The following is a 21121-nucleotide window of genomic DNA, read 5'->3' as shown; positions in this document are numbered from 1 at the left end:
ACATTGTGACAGCATTGCTGTTCTGTCAAACACACAAGACTACGGTGGCGCTATTTATGCTTCTCATAGCGGCCGTTTTGGTTATTTTAATGATCCATTGAAGCAATAAGTTTGTTCATGCGAAAAAATCGAAACAATCAAAGAAAGAATTTATTGCTAGAATGAAAAAAATAAACTATGGACTTTTCCACACCAGGGTGAATGTCTGCCATTCATCTGAAGAAAACTTATCAGGTTTGAAATTGTTGCCCATTTGTTCAAATAATTTTGTCGTACATTATACGAGTTGTAGTTAATGTATGGATTTCCTAAGTGAATTTTAATTGCACACCGCACAGCTCTATCAAGATTAGGTTTTCCCATAAGGATTGTCATCATTGATACTACAAAGCATGAACATTCCAGCGCGATTTGAGCGATTAAATGCGTTCTTTCACACAAGTTGTTTCTCTTTATTTCGACTGACTTTTTTTTCTATAACTCATTTCCACCGCAAAAAAATATATGTATAATCATACGCTATGTGCTTGCGCTTTCATTTCATCGCGCTTCTACTTTCTATGTACAACCCGGTCTGTATGTGTGTTTGTGTGTGTATGTATTAGTAGATCCGTAATTTTCTTAATAGTTTGTTTGAAAATGCTATCCGCTACATTTCCGTGTGGGTTTATTATTTAACTTCGGATTTAAGTCTAATCTTCTTTAATTCTTGTTCTTGCTTGTAATCAGTGGGAAGGAAGAAAATGCACCATTCTACTCGTATTGTTTTTCTTTTTTTTTTCACGCAATAGTCAGTTCTACTTGATCTAAAACTTCTTCTGTCTCATTTCGGCGTTAATTAGAAGTATCACACATACATCGGTTCGTTACTCCTACTACTTTGAATTCACGGGGTTTTTCACTTCCACTAAAACTGCTATAGTAATTGAAGTATTCGTATGGCATTTTTTCACCATTCATTTCGTCTAAAACAGGAAGCATCGTCTATTCGCAGTTCTTCACTTTTTACTTTTAGTTTTTCATGCATGCATTTGTATCGTTTTCGATTTATTTTGGGGTTAGTTTTTGGCATTGTTCCAACACAAATGAAAACAATCGAGGAAGGATAAAAAAGTATGGAGCCTTAAGCCTAGAACTAATGTTTCGGGGTTTTCAGTCAAGGTGTAATATCATTTCACTTAAATAGCCTAAAGATTTAAATAAGAGATAATTTAGTGTTTTAGTTTTATTTTTCAAGATCAAATACAGAAGAAAGGTAAATTTGGAGCAAAGTACGTCGTATTAAAAACACTGGAATAAATAAGATTAGCAGACAGTGCCTCATATTTGTAACGTATCTTCTAAGTCATTCGATTATTTCCTTGTAAAATCTAGGTACATAGCCACTTTTAATGTTTCACAGATTATTTCCGGCTTCCTATTGAATAATTTCATATGAAAAAAAAAAATAATAATAGCCTCTGCAAAAGATCTAACTTCCTCAGGTTTAGCAAAGAATCTTCAAAGGATGTTACAAAAAACCGTCATCAATTTACCCATGTTTACTGTATTCTTTTCAAGTTTGAATAAAATGGTAATCTGCATTTGTTGATATCAGATTGCGAAACTAATTACCATTCATCCGGAAAAGCAACTTTAGTGACTTTTGGATGCAAGTATCGACTTTCTAGTTACAGCCAACTTTCGTTCGTTGCACTAAACCTGGAGCCCACTTAGTGAAAGACTTTCACTAATCGGGCTGAGTTTCGAGCTGTCAAATAACATAGAACAAAAGAAAAACAGAGCTACCAACATTGATAATTTGCGTCTTATGTCAGAAAATGACGTTTGCCTTCGTTTTAGGTAGCCCTACTAACGGAGGCCCAACGAACGAAATTCGACTGTACTGGGTCAAAAATAGTGGCTAAGTTAGTCACGAAAAAGTGGCTCGCTACCAGCCCTGGTCGTGTTGCAGTGCAAATGTTTTTGCTAATAATGAAAATTTATTACTAATCAACAACCTACGTTGCTAAGTGTTGCTATGGTATTGCCTAGGAGGCTATGCTATAGTACATAAGAGAGTGGGTACATAAGAAGGTATTCGTTGGTTACAAATTCAAATAATCATGGATTGCTTCGATTGCAACACTCCTCCTTAAGCAACGAATCCAATTAACTTCTTATTCTCTTCCAGCTTCTGATTTACAAGGGCCTTGGTGAATCCGTCGGCAGGTTGCTGCTTTGTGTTCACGTAGCCCAGTTCGACTACTCCTTGATCCAGCACATCTCGGACAAAATGGTGCTTAATGTCCATGTGCTTTGTTCGTGGATTGTATCCTTGGTTCCGTGCGATACAGATGGCTGATTGATTGTCGCACCGGATGGGAATCGCTCGCACGCCGAAAATCTGCGATTGGAAGTGGTGCCACCAAAGTGCTTCCTGGACCGTGCGAGAAAGCGCAACGTATTCCGCTTCGCACGAGGACAATGCAACTGTTGGTTGCCGTTTTACGTTCCACGACACAGCTCCTCCCATGAACTTCCTGGAATCCGGCTCTCCTCCCCAATCGGCATCTGTGTAGCCAACCAAATCCGCGCAACGTTCCTTGGAGTACGTCAGTCGGCTCGATCGGGTGCCTCGCAGGTACCGCATAATGCGCTTGACAGCATTCCAGTGGGTACGTCCGGGATTCGCGTTGAATTGGCTAACTTGGTTGACCGCGAAACTGATATCCGGCCGCGTCGTTTGCGCCAGATACGTGAGACAGCCCACTGCCTCCTGGTAGGGTACCTCCTTCATTTCGCGCGTCTCTTCCGGTGTCGTCGGGGACATGGACTTGTCCAGCTTAACATTCGCCTCCGCTGGCGTGGAGACTGGGTGGCAGTTCGCCATGTTGAACCGCTGCAAAATGCTGTCGACGTAGTGCTCCTGATCTACCCACAGCTTGCCATTCTTCCTGTCCCGCGTGATCCTCAGTCCCAGGCAGAAATTCGCTTCGTCGAGGTCCTTCATCTTGAAGCAGTTGTGCAGAAACGATTTCAACTTCTGCTTCAGCTTGGCATTGTTGGTGAAGATCATGAAATCGTCCACGTAGATTGTGACGAAAATCATATTCTCACCGTCGATCCGGAAATACAGGCACGGGTCGACCTTCGATTGCTCCAGTCCGAATTTCTTCAAGGCCTGGTCCAGCTGGTTGTTCCAGACACGGCTCGACTGTTTGAGCCCGTAAAGTGCCTTTCGCAACCGACACACTTGCTTCGAGGTGCCAGCAAACCCTCTCGGTAGCTCCATGTAGATGACCTCGTCCGATAGTTCCCCTTGAAGGAACGCAGTGACGGCATCCATCTGCTCCACGTCAAGGTCGTGCTTCACTGCCAGCGCCAGAAGGTATCGAATGGTGGAATACCGTACCACCGGGGAATACACTTCGTCGAAGTCGATGCCTGGCCGTTGTGAGCACCCTTTCACCACCAAGCGCGCCTTGTACCGCTCGATGTCACCGGTTGGTCCTCGCTTCGTCTTGAAGACCCACTTGTTTCGGATGGCCTTCCTGTCACTAGGAAGACTGGTCAGTTCCCAAGTTTCGTTCTCCTCCAAGGCTGCAATCTCCTCACGCATGGCCGCGATCCACTTTTCGCGATCCGGTCCGTTGAGGGCTTCTTCGTAGCTTTGCGGGTTATCGAACGACGTCTTGGGGCACATCGGGGTGGACTGGGGGGAAACAACTTCGCCAGAAAACGAACTATACGTAACGTAATCAGAATACTTGCCTGGGGTTCGGCGCTCCCGGTCGCTGCGCCTAAGCCCTTGCTGCTCAACAGCTGGCCTACCAAGTTGCGACGGGAGCGCAGGCTCATTCTCGGAATCCAGGACGTCCATGAACTCAAGATCACTTGAGCCGCTATCGGATGCAGCCGACTCCTCAGAATCGTCTTCGTCGACATCGTCGTCGCCGACACTCGGTTCCACAACCGGGTGTTGTCCGCCACTTGCGTTCGGCTCGTCGACTGTGTACAGCTCCATGAACTGTATCTGCTGCTGTTCCTCGCTGATTCCGACCAAATTTTGCGGTTCTCCCTCTTGAACCACAATCACGTCACGGCTGATCTGGACTGAACGCTTGACCGGATCGTACACACGGTACCCCTTGGTACCATCGGCATATCCTACGAAAACGGCTTTCTGGGATTTGGCGTCGAACTTCTTCCTTCGTTGCTTCGGGACGTGGACTAGTGCTAGCGACCCGAAAATGCGCAAATGTTGCAAATCCGGCTTCTTACCGGTCCAAGCTTCTTCAGGAGTGGTCTGGAGTGACCTCGTCGGGCTTCGGTTGACGAGGTACGCCGCCGTTGAAACCGCCTCGGCCCAAAATTCTTTTGGCAGGCGCGAATCGTTTAGCATGCTTCTGGCCTTCTCGATGAGTGTCCGGTTCATTCTCTCCGCTACCCCGTTCTGCTCAGGGGTGTACGGACAAGTCTTCTCGTGCCGCACTCCATCTTTCGCCATGCTGGTCCTGAAGGTCTTGTTGACGTATTCGGTCCCGTTGTCCGTTCTCAGAACCTTCAACTTCCTCCCTGTCTGGCGCTCGGTCATGGCCTTGAAATTTTCGTAGGCCCCAAACGCTTCGTTCTTTCGTTCCAGGAAATAGAGGAACACCTTTCGACTCGCATCGTCGATGAACGTCATCACATAACGACTGCCACCGACAGATGGAACTTCGATGGGTCCGACCAGGTCCGAGTGGACTAAATCCAATAGCCCTTCGGCTCGCGACTCGCTGGAAGGAAAAGGATTACGTGCATGCTTACCCTCGATACAAGCGATGCACTCGGGGATGACGTCGTTTGCCAACTCGATGCCGTCTGCCATCGCCATCAGCTTCCGCAAGCTCTGACGATTGAGGTGACCAAGCCGTCGGTGCCAGATACCGGTGCTCGGTGTAAGCATTGCCTGCTCGTGCTTCCGGTTCAGCTTGTACAGGCCGCCTGACTGCGTACCGGATGCGATCACGATCCCATCGTGCTCACGAACCTCACACTTGTCCGCGTCGAAGACCACCTTCAGCCCCTTTTGGCAAATCTTGCTGATGGATAGGAGATTGGTGGCCAGTTCCGGAATCTGCAGCACTTCCTTCACTTCGATCGGGCCTTCCGAGAGATCCAACTTGACCAGACCCTTCGCGACTGACATCATGCTGCCGTTGTTCGCCGTTGCCACCGGGTGCGCCATGCGGTGTTGCTCGACGAAACCATCGCCACTCCGAGACATGTGGCACGTGGCGCCGGAATCGAAATACCACTCTTTATCGCTTACCTCGCCCATCGCAAAAACGCTGCACAAAGCTTTGCCAGCCGTTCTTGGTGAGTTTTGCTTCTGTGGACACTTGGCTGCAAAATGCCCCCGCTTCTTGCAGTTGTGGCACGTGTCATCCTTCTTCGTAGGACCATTGTTGCCACCACGCCGCCTCGATTTTGGGTTCGAGTACAACGCTCCGTCACCGCCGCTGGTCTTGGGTCCACTCGGTAGCTTCACGTCCTGCAAAATTTTTGCCTTCACCGCGTCCGACGTTAACGCAGTCCCCGACGCCTCAAGTCCCATAATCATGGGTTCGTAGTTCTCCGGAAGTCCCATCAGCAACAATGCAGCAAGCCATGTGTCGTCGACCCTGAAGCCGATTCCCACAAGTTTATGCGCTGTGGACATCAGCTCGTCGACGTACGATTCCACGCTGCCGCACTCGTCCAGCCGAATGGATGTGAGCTTCCTCAGCAACCCGATTCTCCTCGTCAGACCGTTGTCCTGGAAAGCGTTCCGCAGCTTATCCCAGGCCTCCTTGGCATCCTTTGCGTCCTGGACGAGACTGTAGTTCGTCGTCTCCAGGCTCAAGCAAATTGTGGCCAACGCACGCAAACTGACCTCATCATCGATAACCTGGCCTTGGGCTGGCGACACCGTGTACCAGGAACCTTCTCGAATGAGCGTCATCTTCATGGCGAACGCCCACGTGGTGTAGTTTTCACGCCCCTTCAGCTTCTCGATGATCGGTAGAGCGACCGCATTGATCCGACCGTTTCCTGCGGCCGGCACTCCGGCTCCGCCTCCAGCGGCCGGCAGTCCTCCGCTTCCAGTGCCCTGCGATCCAGCTCCGCTTCCGTTCACCTGCTGACCGTTCGTCATCTTGAACTAACTTCTTCCACGTGGCTTCACTTCTTGAGAAAAAAAAAATTTTTTCTTCTTGGCTACGGCCAATCCTGGGCCCATAACCTCTTGCAGAGTAAAATAAAACTCGACTGTTCTGGTTGAATGTCTAACTAATAATGAAAATTTATTACTAATCAACAACCTACGTTGCTAAGTGTTGCTATGGTATTGCCTAGGAGGCTATGCTATAGTACATAAGAGAGTGGGTACATAAGAAGGTATTCGTTGGTTACAAATTCAAATAATCATGGATTGCTTCGATTGCAACATTTTCTCAAAAATATTGTCGGTTTTGAATATAAACCTGAGTTTTAAAAAAGAAAGTAATAGAGGATTGCATTAAATGAATGAAGCGTGTAAGAAACAATTTAATTATGAACCTTGATATTTGAATTTGTTCATAATATTTGCTTAAAAAGATAACTGGTAGCACTGGCTATTATATCGCGAAGGTTATCGACTGAAAACCAACTGGGCAGTCTTAGTTGAGCTGTCACTCCTGTCCTAGGTCACGACCACGTGAGTGGGTTGCCGTGACAACGGCATAACCGCAATCGTAGAATCGTAGCAAGCGAACAAATTTCAATATAAAAAGAAACGGCCAGAAGTGAAAAAATGTGTCAGAAGAAGGAAGCAATTTCAAACAATTGCTTAACTTTGCAATCTAAATCGTGCTAACAAAGTGCTTTATCTATGGTGAGTGAAAAGTGCTTTTCTCGAGTCTAAATGCTGCGTATCGTGAAACCTTGATGGAGCTCCTCCTTTCTGAAAAACAGTAGGTATAATTATGATGCCGTGTTGCGTTTACAGGTAAGCAATCTGTTGATTCCGAACCTACCACACGATAAGCCCTCGAAGTAGAGGGCAATGCACACATTATGTCACGCTCGGAGGGAGGGTCAGGCTGTTGCAATTTTTTTTTTGAAGATCCGTACAAAAAGTGCGTCGAAAAAGTCCCAATTTAGCTTGATATAATTTGTGTACCATCGTAACACTGATAAAAATCCACACGCTCGATCTGTGTGTTTAAAATTATGGATCGATTCATGAACGTCCATATCGATTTGCTATGATTTTCTTGCAAACTTCGTGTGTGTTACACATTAAATTCCTGTGTTTTGCCTCATGGATTGATTCATCAACCGACAACAGGGATTCCATATTTTTTCCACATAAGTTCCCGAAGCTTTCTCTTCAGATTCGTATGTGTCAACCTATGGACGCATAGATCATCACTCCAACACGGATTCAGTGTGTTTTGCTTATGGTTATCTTGTGTCATAATCATCATGTTCAAGTTGGTCGATTCATTGATTTGCGCAATGAGATTGTTATGATGAAATCCATGAGCTATGCTATCGATTTCCATGTTCAAAGCTTCTAAATTGTTTGTGATCAACCCATGAGATGCATAGTGAACTGAATTGCGGTTGGACCTCGTGTCGAACGACAGTCATCATCATGCAAATTTTGAAGCTGAAGAGCAAATTTTGAAGCTGAAAGTGTTAGATGAAAATTTGTGAATCTTTTATTAGTGAAGTTGACCGATATACGAGAATTCTACCTTTCTATAAGAAAACATTGATTATAATGTATAGTTTAGTAGAAAAATCGGATTCCACCAACAGATTTTCCTGGCTTTCAGTTTCGAAAAAAATGGAATATGCTTATCCCTGGCTTCCCAAATTATGGATTTGCGGCGTCCCGCTTGTTGCTGGCTCACGGGTTTGAAAAAAAAATCAAGAGAGCTTGCGACAAGCAGAGGAGCCTCGGATCCATATTTTGGGGAGCAAAAGTTTTTCTACCAAATTTCTTCTTTCAGTCCCTTGACATTTATGTTCTATCACACATGACTATCTAAAGCTACTACATTTCGAATTCAATAAGCAAATCAGTTGGTTTTCATGATTTAATATTTGGAAATTCATGTTTGTTTCACATGACATCCTAATGTTGATACACATGTTATTATACCGTGAAATCAATGATGAAATCCATATGGCTACCACATTCAAATCATGTGGTTTTCCTCATTGCGCAAATCTATAAGTAAAACACACGACCTTGACGTGTAGATTTTTCTCAGTGTAAGCTAAACATATCACTAAATTTAGATTTGGAGACAAAACTAACTAGGGGCAATGGGGGCAATATGAGCTACCTCGGATTTGACTTCAAAAATAGTTTTTTGATGCCTAGTGTCTGTGGTGGATGCGACCCTGCAGTCCAATATCGGCGCAACGCGCTGAATCAACAATGTGAACAATGAAATATATAAACCAAACTCGGCATACTCGCGGTGTCCGCAGATTCTCCGAAGGATATGTAACCAGGTCGTTAGGGAACCAAACGAGTAAGTTGTTAGTAATTACAATAGGATTGTCAGTACAGAAGACTAGGTATGAGTGAATAAGTGAACCACCACGTAGTTAATTTCTATCCAAACTATCCAAATTTATGGATGATTCAGATAGACAAATTAATTAGTTACTTAGTGGTGAATCTGAGAAACTTTCTAAAAAGTCCTCATAGGCAGTATTAGCACAGAACGTTAGCCAAGAAGCGAACGTTTTGTGAGGATACTTTTAATGAGGCAATTTTGAAATTGCACAAATTTAAAAAAGGTATTGGAATTGTCGGATATCAAACAATATACCGAGAAATTAAATCAGGGCCCTATTTTATAAGTCGAGTCGATCAAAAACGAATCGACTGGAGTCACTGTCGACCACAAATTTCACTCGACTCGGCTCTGTCACTCGAGTTTATCGACAGTTGGCACTCTAAGTGACTGGATTACTATGGGAGTCGACGGGTGACATCTGAAATATATCTACTTACTTTGATCGACAATGACTACAAACGAGTCACATGCATTCGCTCGATTTACAAAATAGACCCCTTAGAGATGGCTTCAAAATTAGACCTTGCGCTAGCTCTCAAAGTGGTGAGACCTTTTCGATGTAATTGTCACACTGTTGACTAGTTACCGTAATCCGGGGTATCATTGATCGGAACGACTAATCTCATCAAAAGTTCGTATTACAGGTCGGACTCGATTATCCGGGATTCGATTATCCGGAATTTTAGACTCGATTATCCGGAATTTATTTTTCGATGTTCTTGTTTTTTGATTTTTATGCATAAATCTGAGATAGGGTAGGTGTATCAGTTATGGACATAATGGTTCCCTATTTCGCCATACGTGATTACTTGACTATCTTCACTTTTTGAAAAGTTTTGTGTGTTGTAATAGTAAGATTTAAGATCAATCTTGAAGTTGAAACGTTCAAAAAGATTTAAAATGTGAAAGCGATTGAAATTTCACATATGCCCAAATAGGGAACCACTATGGCCATAACTGGTACACCTTCCCTAATTTGGTATTGCAATATACAATATGAATGGTTTTGCAGTTTAGAACGTATTTAAGAAAAGAGGGGTTTGGAAAAGTGTTTTTTTGTGTATGCTGGTCAAATTGTTTTTCTTTTTCTTGTAAAGACCACTGCTGTTTCTAGAAAAAATTCTGGCTGCACCACCGCCTCATTTAAATAAAATAACGAAAAAAGATAATATTTGAGTTCTTTTGTCAAAGATTAAATTTTTTTATTAGTGATTCGATTATCCGGAGGATTCGATTATCCGGAGTGAAAAAAAAAATCGATGCTCCGGATAATCGAGTCCGACCTGTATTATTTATTGATGAAACATTTCCAAATGGTGAATGGACTCCTCTTTCTTATATTCATGAGCTAATAAAAGTTAATATTGTTGCGTAAATTGCGTTTACCTTATGCGTAAATTCGTCAACTTTTCGGAATAATGATTTTAATTGTTAAGGATGACATGACCGAAGATTCATGTCTTACATAAGTTCTGCAAACGATATAAGCAAGGAAAATGTGGTTCTTACTAAAAATGACATCGCCGAAAACGATTCCGTTGTCAAAACTTCTATAAGTATGCTAAATTAGGCAACATTACCGAATTACTGATAAGAATGTAAAATTTCCTTAGGAAATTGCCTACCTTTAGGCGTATTCCGTGGTTCGAGGTGTTTTTAATTTGAACATAACTCAAAAAGTAAATGACTTGTAAGCGTTTGGTCTTCATACTCGGCTTCAGGAGCCATGATTTAAGTAAGTAACGACATTTTCAGTATTACCGAACGTTGTTTACATAGGTGATCAATGTTACCCCATATCAGCTAAATAAAAAAATCGCCTAAAACAGTTTTTTTTTTTTTAACATGCTTAAATATTTCAATAAACAAAATACAGTTATAGTAGAGTGGTTCAAAAAATCGTTTTTGCTCCACACCGCTCATTCGATTCTTGATCAAATTAAGAGTGTCCTCCCAAAATTTGAGCTCATTTGGATGAAAATTGAGACTGCACAAGCCCTTCAAAGTTTATATGGGAATTACTATGGGAAAAGCAAGCAATTCATTCAATCGGTCATAGTGTTTTCCCATGTGCTCTTGGGGATTAGAGCTATGTTGATACTGTGAGATACATTCATCAGCTACAACTTTGCCGAAGACCGTTTTCAAATCGGACGCCTCAGTAATTAGTTATTGATTTATATCCAGTCACAAATTCTTCGGCAGTGCTCATTTAACTCATGAACAGGCAACATTGCTGCACTTGGCGCGAAAGATAGCACGCACAAATCATGGCTACTATGTTTTACTGCATATATCCAGTGATGCCTGCAGAACAGCCCAATAATTATAGCCAAAGTTTCACAACTCATTCAAAAATCAATAACTAATTACCGGGGCGTCCGATTTAAAAACGGTCTTCGGCAAAGTTGTAGCTGATGAATGTATCTTACAGTACCAACATAGTTTCAGTCCCTAAGAGCACATGGGCAAACACTATGAACAATTGAATGAATTGCTTGCTTTTCTCATAGTAATTCCCATATAAACTTTGAAGGGCTTGTGCAGTCTCAGTTTTCATCCAAATTAGCTCAAATTTTGGGAGGTCACTCAGAATTTGACTTAGAATCGAATGAGCGGTGTGGAGCAAAAACGATTTTTTGAACCACTCTAGAGTCTCGAGCTATGGGTGGCAGTACTTGTATTAAAAATTAAAAATTTGCGACAGTTGCATTTTCAAACGAAATATTAAAGAAACATTCAGAAAAATGATCAATGTTAGGGACTGTTCATTTAAGAAAGTGGACACATGTTTTTTTACAGTATACTGTTTATTTTCGAACAAATTCATGAGTTTACCTAAAATACATGGAAATCAACGTAATTTCGATCAAATTCACATAAATTTGAACATTTATTGAGCATTGCTGGAGAATGCTCTTACTTTTCTTTTGATACCTCCCATAAAATTCTGCACAACTTTTTTCGGAACTTTTCGAACTGCTGACCACATTTTCTTGAAAAAATCGATGGAGCTTGCTTCTCTTCCATCCTTCTTAAGATGCCGTTTGATTATTGCCCAATATGTTTCAATGAGGCGTAGTTCTGAGCAATTTGATGGATTCGATCATTTTTCTACAAATTCGACTTATTCCTTCTTGAGCATCTCCAAAGTACCTGAAGCATAGTGAGCCGATGCTAGGTCTGGCAAAAACAATGGAGGCATGGTATGCTTTCAGTAGATGGGCAGAAGCCATTTTTTAATGCATTCAGTTCTGTAATTTTCGCCGTTGATTGAACCCGTCGTGAAATATGTAGTACTTTCATACTGCAGGAGCAAATTGCTTGCCATACCAAATCAATTTTTCTGTTGGGATGTATCGTACGTCGTCAGGAATATCTGTTTTGGCCACAGCGTTGAAAAAAATCAATTTGGACACTTCGCGATTTAAGCCAAATCTCGGAACGGCAGTTTTTCTGTACACCATTTGTGCAGAAAAAAAATGAGAGTCGCCATGTCAATTCGACCCATCGTTTAGAATTTATAATTTTTTTATGTCAACTTTTGTCTGCTGTCAAAATAAACACTTGAGATCACACTGAAACAAAATTTTATTTGTTTTTATGGAATTTTTACACCAAAATGCTAATATTTAGGTGTCCACTTTCTTAAATGAACAGTCCTTACTCCGGATTACGGTACGTTGAAAGCGTTCAACTACTGGTAGATTCCGCGGAAGGTGTACCAGAGGACGCCATCCCAAAGTTTCTGAAAACAACATTGGTAGAGGCAGCACACGGTGCTCTCGATAATAAAACAACCGTTGCACTTGCCCTACAGGAACTTCAATCAAAATTTGCTATTATGTATCCGGTAGAAATCAAGACCAACATTTATTTATAATTATTGTTTTCTCGGGCCCCGTGCGTCGCAGCTAATATGTGAATAGTGCGCTGTGTTCATAAAAATCGTAAGAATGCAGCGCCACACTAAAAAACAGATTTCAAAATCGCGCGAGTTGAGGCGCGTCGCGAGTCTCACTGGCGCGATCCGGTTTGGTGGCGGTGCGACAATATTAGAGTTACTCCACGAGCAGTGGAAAACGAAATGGCAGCAAAGCGCCAAAACAACAAATCAATCTCAAAATTCGGAACTCAGATAGAAAACTTGTCAGGCAAACTGGTAGCCGCGCACGTGACGAATGGTACGTTTGCGAGCGAAGCCGCGGCAACAAATATAGTGGAACCAATTGCGATCCAGGCCTTCATAAATGGTCTGCGAGACCCGGCAACCAAGTTCTTCTTGAAAGCTCGCAATCCACCGACCTGCAATAGAGCCATATCCGACGCCTTAGAGTGGCAAGCTACCCCAGGCACAAAAAGAGAAGAGGAAAATATGATGGCACTTAGGTGCTCATGAAGGGGACCAATCTACTACCACTACTACCGTAGAGGACGTGGTATAGGATATAGGTGTAACCGATCTCACTTCAATCGTGGAAGAGGTGGTAATCGCGTAACTTCCAACAACAGCAGTTCTCATCGCAATATCAACAAGAGCCACCTCATCAATCTTCTCAATCAACGGGAGGTTACAGAGGAGGCTAAGGAGGTTGATATAATCATAATCAGAATCATGGCAACCGACGTTCAGCAAACGTCGCTGAAGATGCTCAAGAGAACCGTCGATAGCCCATCAACAACCAAGGACAAAATAGTCAGGAACAAGCAAACCTCATTGATCTTTTTCGCTAATTTTAATGCGGAAAAGGCTTTGAGAGCCACAATCTCACTATTTAACACAAACCTCGAATTGATATTAGACAGCGGTGCATCCTGTTATCTTCCTGACAAGAGTTATGTGCCAAAGGATGTAATTATTGACAACACACAAACGCTAGAAGTAAGTGGAGTAAACGGAATAACCAGTACGCTGGGATTTTTGGATACCTTTTTATGATATCATTCTATAAATTATCCAATAAGGTTCCATGTCTTGGACAAATTGCCATCTCACGTTGTGGGACTAATAGGCACACATTTGTTTGAAGGAATTCGGGCAACTATTGACTTTTCCAAAATGAAAATGGAGTTCAACGAACCGAAAACTGAATATTTTACAATTGCGGCTAGAACGGAAATGATTAAATTTGTTGAAACAAATTTTACAGACACATGTGTTGTATTGAATGTGTTATATTAAATCAAATACAACCACATGTCTTTATAGCAAATGCTATGTGCAGCCGTCGAATGGGAAAATACCTGTTTGAATGGTTAACAGCAAACCATATAAATTGCCGCATACACATAACTTGGAAGTGGAAGAGCAGATTAAAAAATGTTTAATGACCAAATGATTGACAAAGCTATTTCTGGATAGAACAGCCCAATTTTACTTGTCTCAAAGAAGAGTTCTGGAGATAAGAAGAAGTGGAGATTAAAAAAAGTTAAACACTGTAGTCGAGGATGACAAATTCCCAGATATCAAAGATATAATTGACGCACTAGCGGGTGCACAATATTTTTCACATTTACAACAAGGGTAGGTAGAGACTGCCCATGGGTCTTAAAATTAGCCCATCATAATTTTCTCGTCTTATGACAATTGCTATGTCTGAGCTAAATACTACTAAGTGTCTGTATTCAAAAAACTTCAGAAAATAAATTTGAAATTGAATCCCAAGAAGTGTAATTTCTTTAAGACAGAATAACTATATCTGGGACATTTGATATCAGCAGAAGGAATTAAGCCAGATCCTGCTAAAGTCGGAGCAGTAAAGAGATGGCCCACTCCTTCCAATGCTGATGAAGTAAAACGATTTGTAGCTTTTGCAAACTATATAGAAGGCACATTAAGAATTTTGCCATCTTTTGTGCTCCTTTGAATCGTTTAACGAGAAAAGGAGCACCAATTATCTGGAATGAAGAATGTGAACAAACATTCAATGAACTGAAAAAAACCGTTTCGAGGACCCACCAGTTTTAGATTATCCCAATTTTGACGACACAAGCACGTTTCACTTGTATACTGACGCGTCTAGGTACGCAATAGGTGCAGTCTTATCTAACGAAAATAGCAAACCTGTTGCATATGCCAGTAAAACGCTGAATCAAGCTGAAGCAAATGATCTGACAATTGAGAAAGAACTTTTGGCCTTGGTATGGGCAATTCGACATTTTCGGCCGTTTGTTTACGCAAGACAATTCATTGTTCATACTGACCATAGGCCGTTAGTATACCTTTTCTCACTAACGGATCCATCAAGCAGGCTAATTAAATTTCGTTTAGCTTTGGAGGAATACAATTTCGATACTTATTACATACCAGGAAAAGATAACGTTGTAGCGGACGCGCTATCACGAATATCTATTTCTGATCTCAAAGCAATGGCAATGACGGTACTAACAAGATCAGAATGTAAAATTAATGCGCCAAACAACCTATCTAACGCAGAAGGAATTGATCAATCTGAAGCATCAGATGTGGAATATGTTCAAAATTTGAACTTGAATGCTTAGCATTAAATGGCATAAAATGTTGCTGCAATATTAATCTGTATTTCCATATATAAATAATTTTATATGAAATGCGCGGAATTAGGCAATGCGCTGAATTAGGGCACTTACGGTACTTAAAAGGTTAAAATTTCAAAGATGGGCACATATTTATCAAAAGAAACAACAACGCGCTGAACATGATTGAAAATTTGAAAAAATTAAATACAAAAGGCATACCTAAAGTAACTATAAACGGGGATGAGGTGAAGGAAGTTAAAGAGAGCAAGGACAGCCCAACAATTATTAACGATTAGCATATACTACCAACGGCTGGTCATGCAGGAATTAACAGAACCTGCATACAGTCCAGCAAAAATTCTACTGGCAAATATGAAACAAGATATTAGAAATTACATAAATTCTTGTGAGTTATGCCAGAAAAACAGAATACTAAACAAAACGAGAACACCAATGATTGTTACCACAACGGCAATAGCAGCATTTGAGATAATTTATTTGAATTCAGTTGGTTCTTTATTACCAAGTGCAAAAGGAAACCAATATATTCTAACTATGCAGTGCGATTTAGCAAAGTTCATCACTGTCACAGCGATAAAAAATAAATCATCTGAAACTCTCTCGTCTAGCCTGCCTACAAGTGTCGTAGATACGAATCTCACCTGAGCACTTTTTTTTCATAATTTTACCCGTCTTTTCCACGCGTAATCAATTTGAAAACCATGCGGGTTAAATTACCGAACAACTAAATATAGTTTAGTGTCAAATAGCGACATTCGCAAAAAATACAGAGCATAAGTGTCTTTGGCATTTTGTTAGAAACATTTCATTAAACAACTTTTCAGAAGAATGTTTTTTGCTAGGACGCTTCTATTAAGACATAGAACTGATCGAGATAAAATGTAAATTATCTAGATCAATTTCAATATCGTGAAAATAAAGCTCTGATTCACCCAAGATAAATTGCAGAAGCCATCAAACCTCTAGGAAGTATCCCCAGAGCGCTAGAGGTTTTGGCCAACCAAAGTAGGTTTCTGTCCCATAGTGCGTCGGATAAAATATTTAGTAAGAAGATATGTCACATGAACTTGTATGAGGCCACTGTCTGCTTATCCTTTTACAAAAGTTCACAAGGATTGCGAGGCAAGATTGTCATACTGGACAAAATGATAGAACAGACTTTTAGACACGAATTGGTGGATTTCATATCAAGTATGGCAATGAAAAAATAAAACCAATTTTAAATCTGTTTATATTTAAATTTAGTAGTTTCTAGCATGACAATCTCGCTTCACTGTCCTTCTACCTAGAAAACATTTAACTAAAGTCTAGAACGCCTAACGGCAGGTTCTTGTACGTTTTTTTTTACACACAACAACGATATGTGACTAAAACATAGGGCTAATCTCAGAGTTAGATAAATTCGGCGAAACAATAAAAACGAAAGTGGTATAAGCTTACACATACTTACACGGAAATAGCGCTTTTGGTTTACTCGGGGTGGTCACAACACTTAAATTGGTCATCCGCTGATCCGCTGAGCAGTCGCTGTTGAAGTTCCAAGTTCTGTACCGCTGCCAGCAGCCGATTGCCTATTGTTCTTCCTTCTGAATGCGCATTTTGGCTTCGGTGAGGTGGCGTCCCGTTGGGGGTTTTTCGCTGTTCAGCAGTACGATCCGATGTAGCTGACGGAGGGCGCTTTGGCGTACTGCTCCGGAAGCGATATCGGCTTCCAGTACCACCAGTTGTAGATTACTGAAAGATGATGTTGGCGATTATTAGCGTTTGAGCTTACAAGACTTGGTAGAAACTTACATCCGTAATTGGCGGGAAGCCGAACGGACAGGGTTCGGCACCGGTGTCGGCACTCCTGCGTCGGACGAAGCAGAAACGTCCGGCTGCCGGAGCCCTGGATGACGAACACGTTGGCACACTCGGCGTCCGGAATGCGGTACGGCAGCGCCTGCGGTGTGTCCACTATCAGGTACCGCTCCAGGCTGACCCCAGTCGCTGGAAGCCGTGCCGGTCGGGGAAAGACCGACCGGAGCAACCTGGCCGGGGCCATCCGATTGCAGCGCCAAACGCTGTGGCTCTCCACGTGCTGACTAGCGTTCACAAACTGTCGGAACAAGTCGTCCAGGTTGCGAATGTCCGGATGCGTCGACTGGATTTTGTACGCATCCTTGGTGAAAATGGCACGGTTCTGGTCGTACAGCACCTGCAACCGGCTGATGTCGACTAGCTCTTTCTGGGTCTGGAAATGGATTTATTTAAACATCAGTACAATAGATATCTTGGAATCTCTGGGGAAGGTTTTGGAGTGAAGGAATCCATATGAAAATGTTTGAAAGAATAACGGAAAAACCGGAGAGAGGGAGCTTTCTGGAGAGAGGCTTTCCAGGCTTCTGGAGAGAAGGTTTTTTAGCTTCGAGAGAGAAGCTTCTCAAGCTTTACAAATTTATAGATAGAAGCCTTCCAAGCTTCCTGTGGGAAACCTTTTTAACTTCTAGAGAGAAGCTTTGTAAGCTTCTAGAGAGAAGCTTTGTAAGCTTCTAGAGAGAAGCTTTCCAGCCTCTAGAGAGATGCTTTCTAAACTTATAGAGAGAAGCTTTACTAGGTTCTAAAGAGAAGCCTACCAAGCTTCTAGAGAGAAGCTTTCCAAGCTCCTAGAAAGAAGCTTTCCAGGCTTCTGGAGAGAAGCTTCCCAGCTTCTGGAGAGAAGCTTCCCAGCTTCTGGAGAGAGGCTTCCCAGCTTCTGGAGAGAGGCTTCCCAGCTTCTGGAGAGAAGCTTCCCAGCTTCTGGAGAGAGGCTTCCCAGCTTCTGGAGAGAGGCTTCCCAGCTTCTGGAGAGAAGCTTCCCAGCTTCTGGAGAGAAGCTTCCCAGCTTCTGGAGAGAAGCTTCCCAGCTTCTGGAGAGAAGCTTCCCAGCTTCTGGAGAGAAGCTTTTCAGCTTTTTGACGAAAAGCGTTGCAGATTCTGGAGCTCCTGAAAAGACGCTTTCCAGCTTCTGCGAGAGAAGTTTTTCAGTTTTTTGGAGAAGAAGCTTTCCAGCTTCTGGAAGAAATGCTTTCCAGCTACTGTAGAGAAGCTTTCCGTCTTCTAAGAGAATGTCCAAGAGTCTTCAGAGACCTGCTACCAGCCCTGATCTCAAAAGTCCCTTCAAATCCCAACCAGTCTCACCTTAAAAATATACGGATAATTGACCGCCACATGGTCGATGTTGGTCAGATCCAGCACGTTGGCCACGTCCGCGCACGGATCGCAGTTCAGATTCTCCACCTGGAAGTACGGATTCGTCAGGAGGCAACTCTCGTCGTACAGCTCGGTCAGCGACGGATAGTTGGCAATGATGGGCACCGTCACCTTCCGCCACACCCGCATCCCCGGATAGATCAGACTCTGGATGTTCCGGAGGACCACCGTCGAGACTTCGTGCTTGTAGGAGAAAACGATGAACAACGTCAGCAGCACAAAGATAAAGTTGATGATTTTCTTCTTCCGGTCGATGACCGTCTTGAGCAGAATCCGGCTGGTGTTCTTATCGAAGATGTAGTTGATGATATTGTTGTTGTGGAAGTAGTGCCGGACCAGGTAGTTGTTGAATTCCGTTTCGTTGATCCGGCCCCGGTTGGCGGCCAGCTCCTTGAGCTGATTCAGCTGTTCCAGATATTTGGCGATGATTTCGTTTTTGTCGCGTAGCTCCGCAAAAGCGGACGTGTCCACATCATCCATCGCCAGGACGGTTCTTCCCCCGGTCACGGATCAGAGCCACACCTCTTCCGGACGCACTCACCTCGGAACAATTCCCAATTTACTTAAACTCACACCCACAATTTTCGCGACGAAGACGAACACGACGACAATGAACTCGAATGCAGAACGGAGATGATTGCACAATTATTTTTAGCATTTGCCATTGAGGGCTGATGTTTTTTTGCGTACAATAATTTTGCGATATTTTTTTTTTTCTTCAATCGTTTTATCAATGCCCGAATGTCGGAGGAACGGGGGAGATAAATAATAAACAAAATTCCTCGCACGATCACCGTCGTCGAGTGACAGACGAATGACATTGGCGGAGGGTGGGATGTTCCCACCATTTGATATATGAATCTTGAGCGATTTCGCGACGTAGGACTACGGTTTTGCTAATTGGGTCCTAAAATGTTTAATGAATTCTTGTTTTTATTTAATAATACGAAAGAGCATGTTATTGCAACTACTTTAGCAAGTTTTCCAGCTCAAATAACGGCTATAACATTTTTAAACTTCAATTTTAAAAATGGTTTCGAATATGAACCTTGACACTTGTGATCTTGTTTGACATTCACTTTTTCGACAAAAATGCAACAGGGCATATAGTTTGAACACTGGGGTTGTTCCTATCTGACATTTCGGAAGGGACACGGAAAACAAAATATACCCAACATTTGAGTTTAAACCAAAAGGTGTGACAAAATCATAAAAAAATGTTTTTTGTACTTAAACCAATGAAAATCAATTAAAAATTGAGTAAACATGTGTTTCTGCCCTAAACTTAAGCGTTTGGTACTAAAATTGAGACAGGGCTTTAGGACCCTATTTGCAGTTCAAAAGAATTTGATCAGAATTTTGTTTGGTGCTGTTTTTGAAAGTTCGCAGGATTCTTGCACGTTCTTGGTTCTACTTCAGGTTGCCACAAGAACTTTGTGTACACCATGCGCCTTTCGACGTCTTGATGTGGGGTGATGCTAAAACGATATATCTATCATAAAGCGAAGTATGCACTTGAACAGAAAAGTAATCGCCTATCTCGATGCGTGGGAAATTTCTTGCAAGAAATGCTCAAGAAAACCATTTTCTTTGATCGCAGTACGCAGTTGAAAAGAAATGTAATTTCAAATGGAGCTCACTGTAGGAAATTTCTTGACCATTTCTTGAGCAGAAATTTTTACTTTTCTTGAGCGGAACAGCATACCTAGCTTAAGACAAAATGTATGTCATATATGAATTTCGATAGTCCAGTTCGATGCGTATGTGACAAATTTGTGAAATTTAATCCGATTCCTTGTGGTAAATTTACATAAGGCGTTCCCTGATAAAAAAATATGATAATGCAAAAGGTTACAATTCTATCTTTTCCAATAGGTTTACTATTGAACTTATTTTCTTCGAATTTAATCATGGTAGATTTCCCGCATAGAAAATAACAATTTCACTCACATTCCAAACAGTAAGTTTCTTATACCGGTTAAGGTTAAAGTATCTTAAACAGTTGCATTTTTGTTGAACAGTATGAATCCTCAAGCTTAATACCATATCAAACAGTTTGAACAATGTACCACAAATAGTTACAATATGTTTTTATGTGCCGAAATTGTTGAATGATATTGCGTTAGAATTAAATCGACAATAGCGTTCTGACAAGACAGAAACTGTAACAGGTTTTAATTGGGTCCTAAAATGTTTAATGAATTCTCGTTTTTATTCAATAATACGAAAGAGCATGTTCTTGCAACTACTTAAGCAAGTTTTCCCGCTCAAATGACGGCTATATCATTTTTTAACTTCAATTTTAAAAATGGTTCCAAATATCAACCTTGACACTTGTGATCTTGTTTGACATTCACTTTTTCGACAAAAATGCCACAGGGCATATAGTTTTAACACTGGGGTTGTTCCTATCTGACATTTCGCAAGGGACACGGAAAACAAAATATACCCAAAATTCGAGTTTAAACCAAGGGGTGTGACAAAATCTCAAAAATCATAAAAAAATGTTTTTTGTACTTAAACCAATGAAAATCATTTAAAAATTGAGTAAACATGTGTTTCTGCCCTAAACTTAAGCGTTTGGTAATAAAATTGAGACAGGGCTTTAGGACCCCATTTCAATCAACCAGGAAAAGTAAATCTTGGATTAGAGAAAAATGTACAATGCGATAATACAAATAATACAATCTAGAGGTTAAATAACTAAATTGGGCTTTTATTGTTTTACCATTACACAATATCACGGAAAAGGGTTACAATACTATTAAACACTATAAGCTCAC

General features: G+C 41.8%; 1 protein-coding gene across 2 annotated transcripts; it reads right to left on the bottom strand.

Annotated features, from left to right (window-relative positions):
• Window positions 1–410: 410 nt before the first annotated feature.
• LOC5564702 lies at window positions 411–19136 on the bottom strand. 2 transcript variants are annotated; one of them, XR_002499202.1, is made up of 4 exons: window positions 18267–19136; window positions 16902–17340; window positions 16558–16841; window positions 411–1187 (listed from the first exon to the last, which is right to left on the bottom strand). XR_002499202.1 is itself a non-coding variant. In XM_021839132.1 (3 exons), the coding sequence occupies exons 1-3, from the start codon at window positions 18816–18818 to the stop codon at window positions 16750–16752; spliced, it is 1083 nt and encodes a 360-aa protein (XP_021694824.1). In that variant the 5' UTR covers window positions 18819–19136; the 3' UTR covers window positions 16322–16749. The 2 variants fall into 2 exon arrangements, 1 of the variants encoding a protein (XP_021694824.1); XM_021839132.1 differs by lacking the exon at window positions 411–1187 and having other exon boundaries at window positions 16322–16841.
• Between the last annotated feature and the right edge of the window lie 1985 nt (window positions 19137–21121).

This window comes from Aedes aegypti, chromosome 1 (genome assembly GCF_002204515.2).
Source record: "Aedes aegypti strain LVP_AGWG chromosome 1, AaegL5.0 Primary Assembly, whole genome shotgun sequence".
In the NCBI taxonomy this organism is placed as follows: Eukaryota; Metazoa; Arthropoda; class Insecta; order Diptera; family Culicidae; genus Aedes; species Aedes aegypti.
The sequence above is the reverse complement of the archived record's forward strand: the minus strand, read 5'-3'. Positions and strand labels throughout refer to the sequence as shown.

Excerpts from the sequence above, each read along its gene's own strand:
- LOC5564702 (XM_021839132.1), bottom strand. The coding sequence starts at position 18,818 with ATGGATGATGTGGACACGTCCGCTTTTGCGGAGCTACGCGACAAAAAC. Across the intron at positions 17,341-18,266 it reads ATTATCCGTATATTTTTAAG|ACCCAGAAAGAGCTAGTCGA; the intron begins GTGAGACTGGTT and ends ATCCATTTCCAG. Across the intron at positions 16,842-16,901 it reads GCTTCCCGCCAATTACGGAT|TAATCTACAACTGGTGGTAC; the intron begins GTAAGTTTCTAC and ends ATCATCTTTCAG.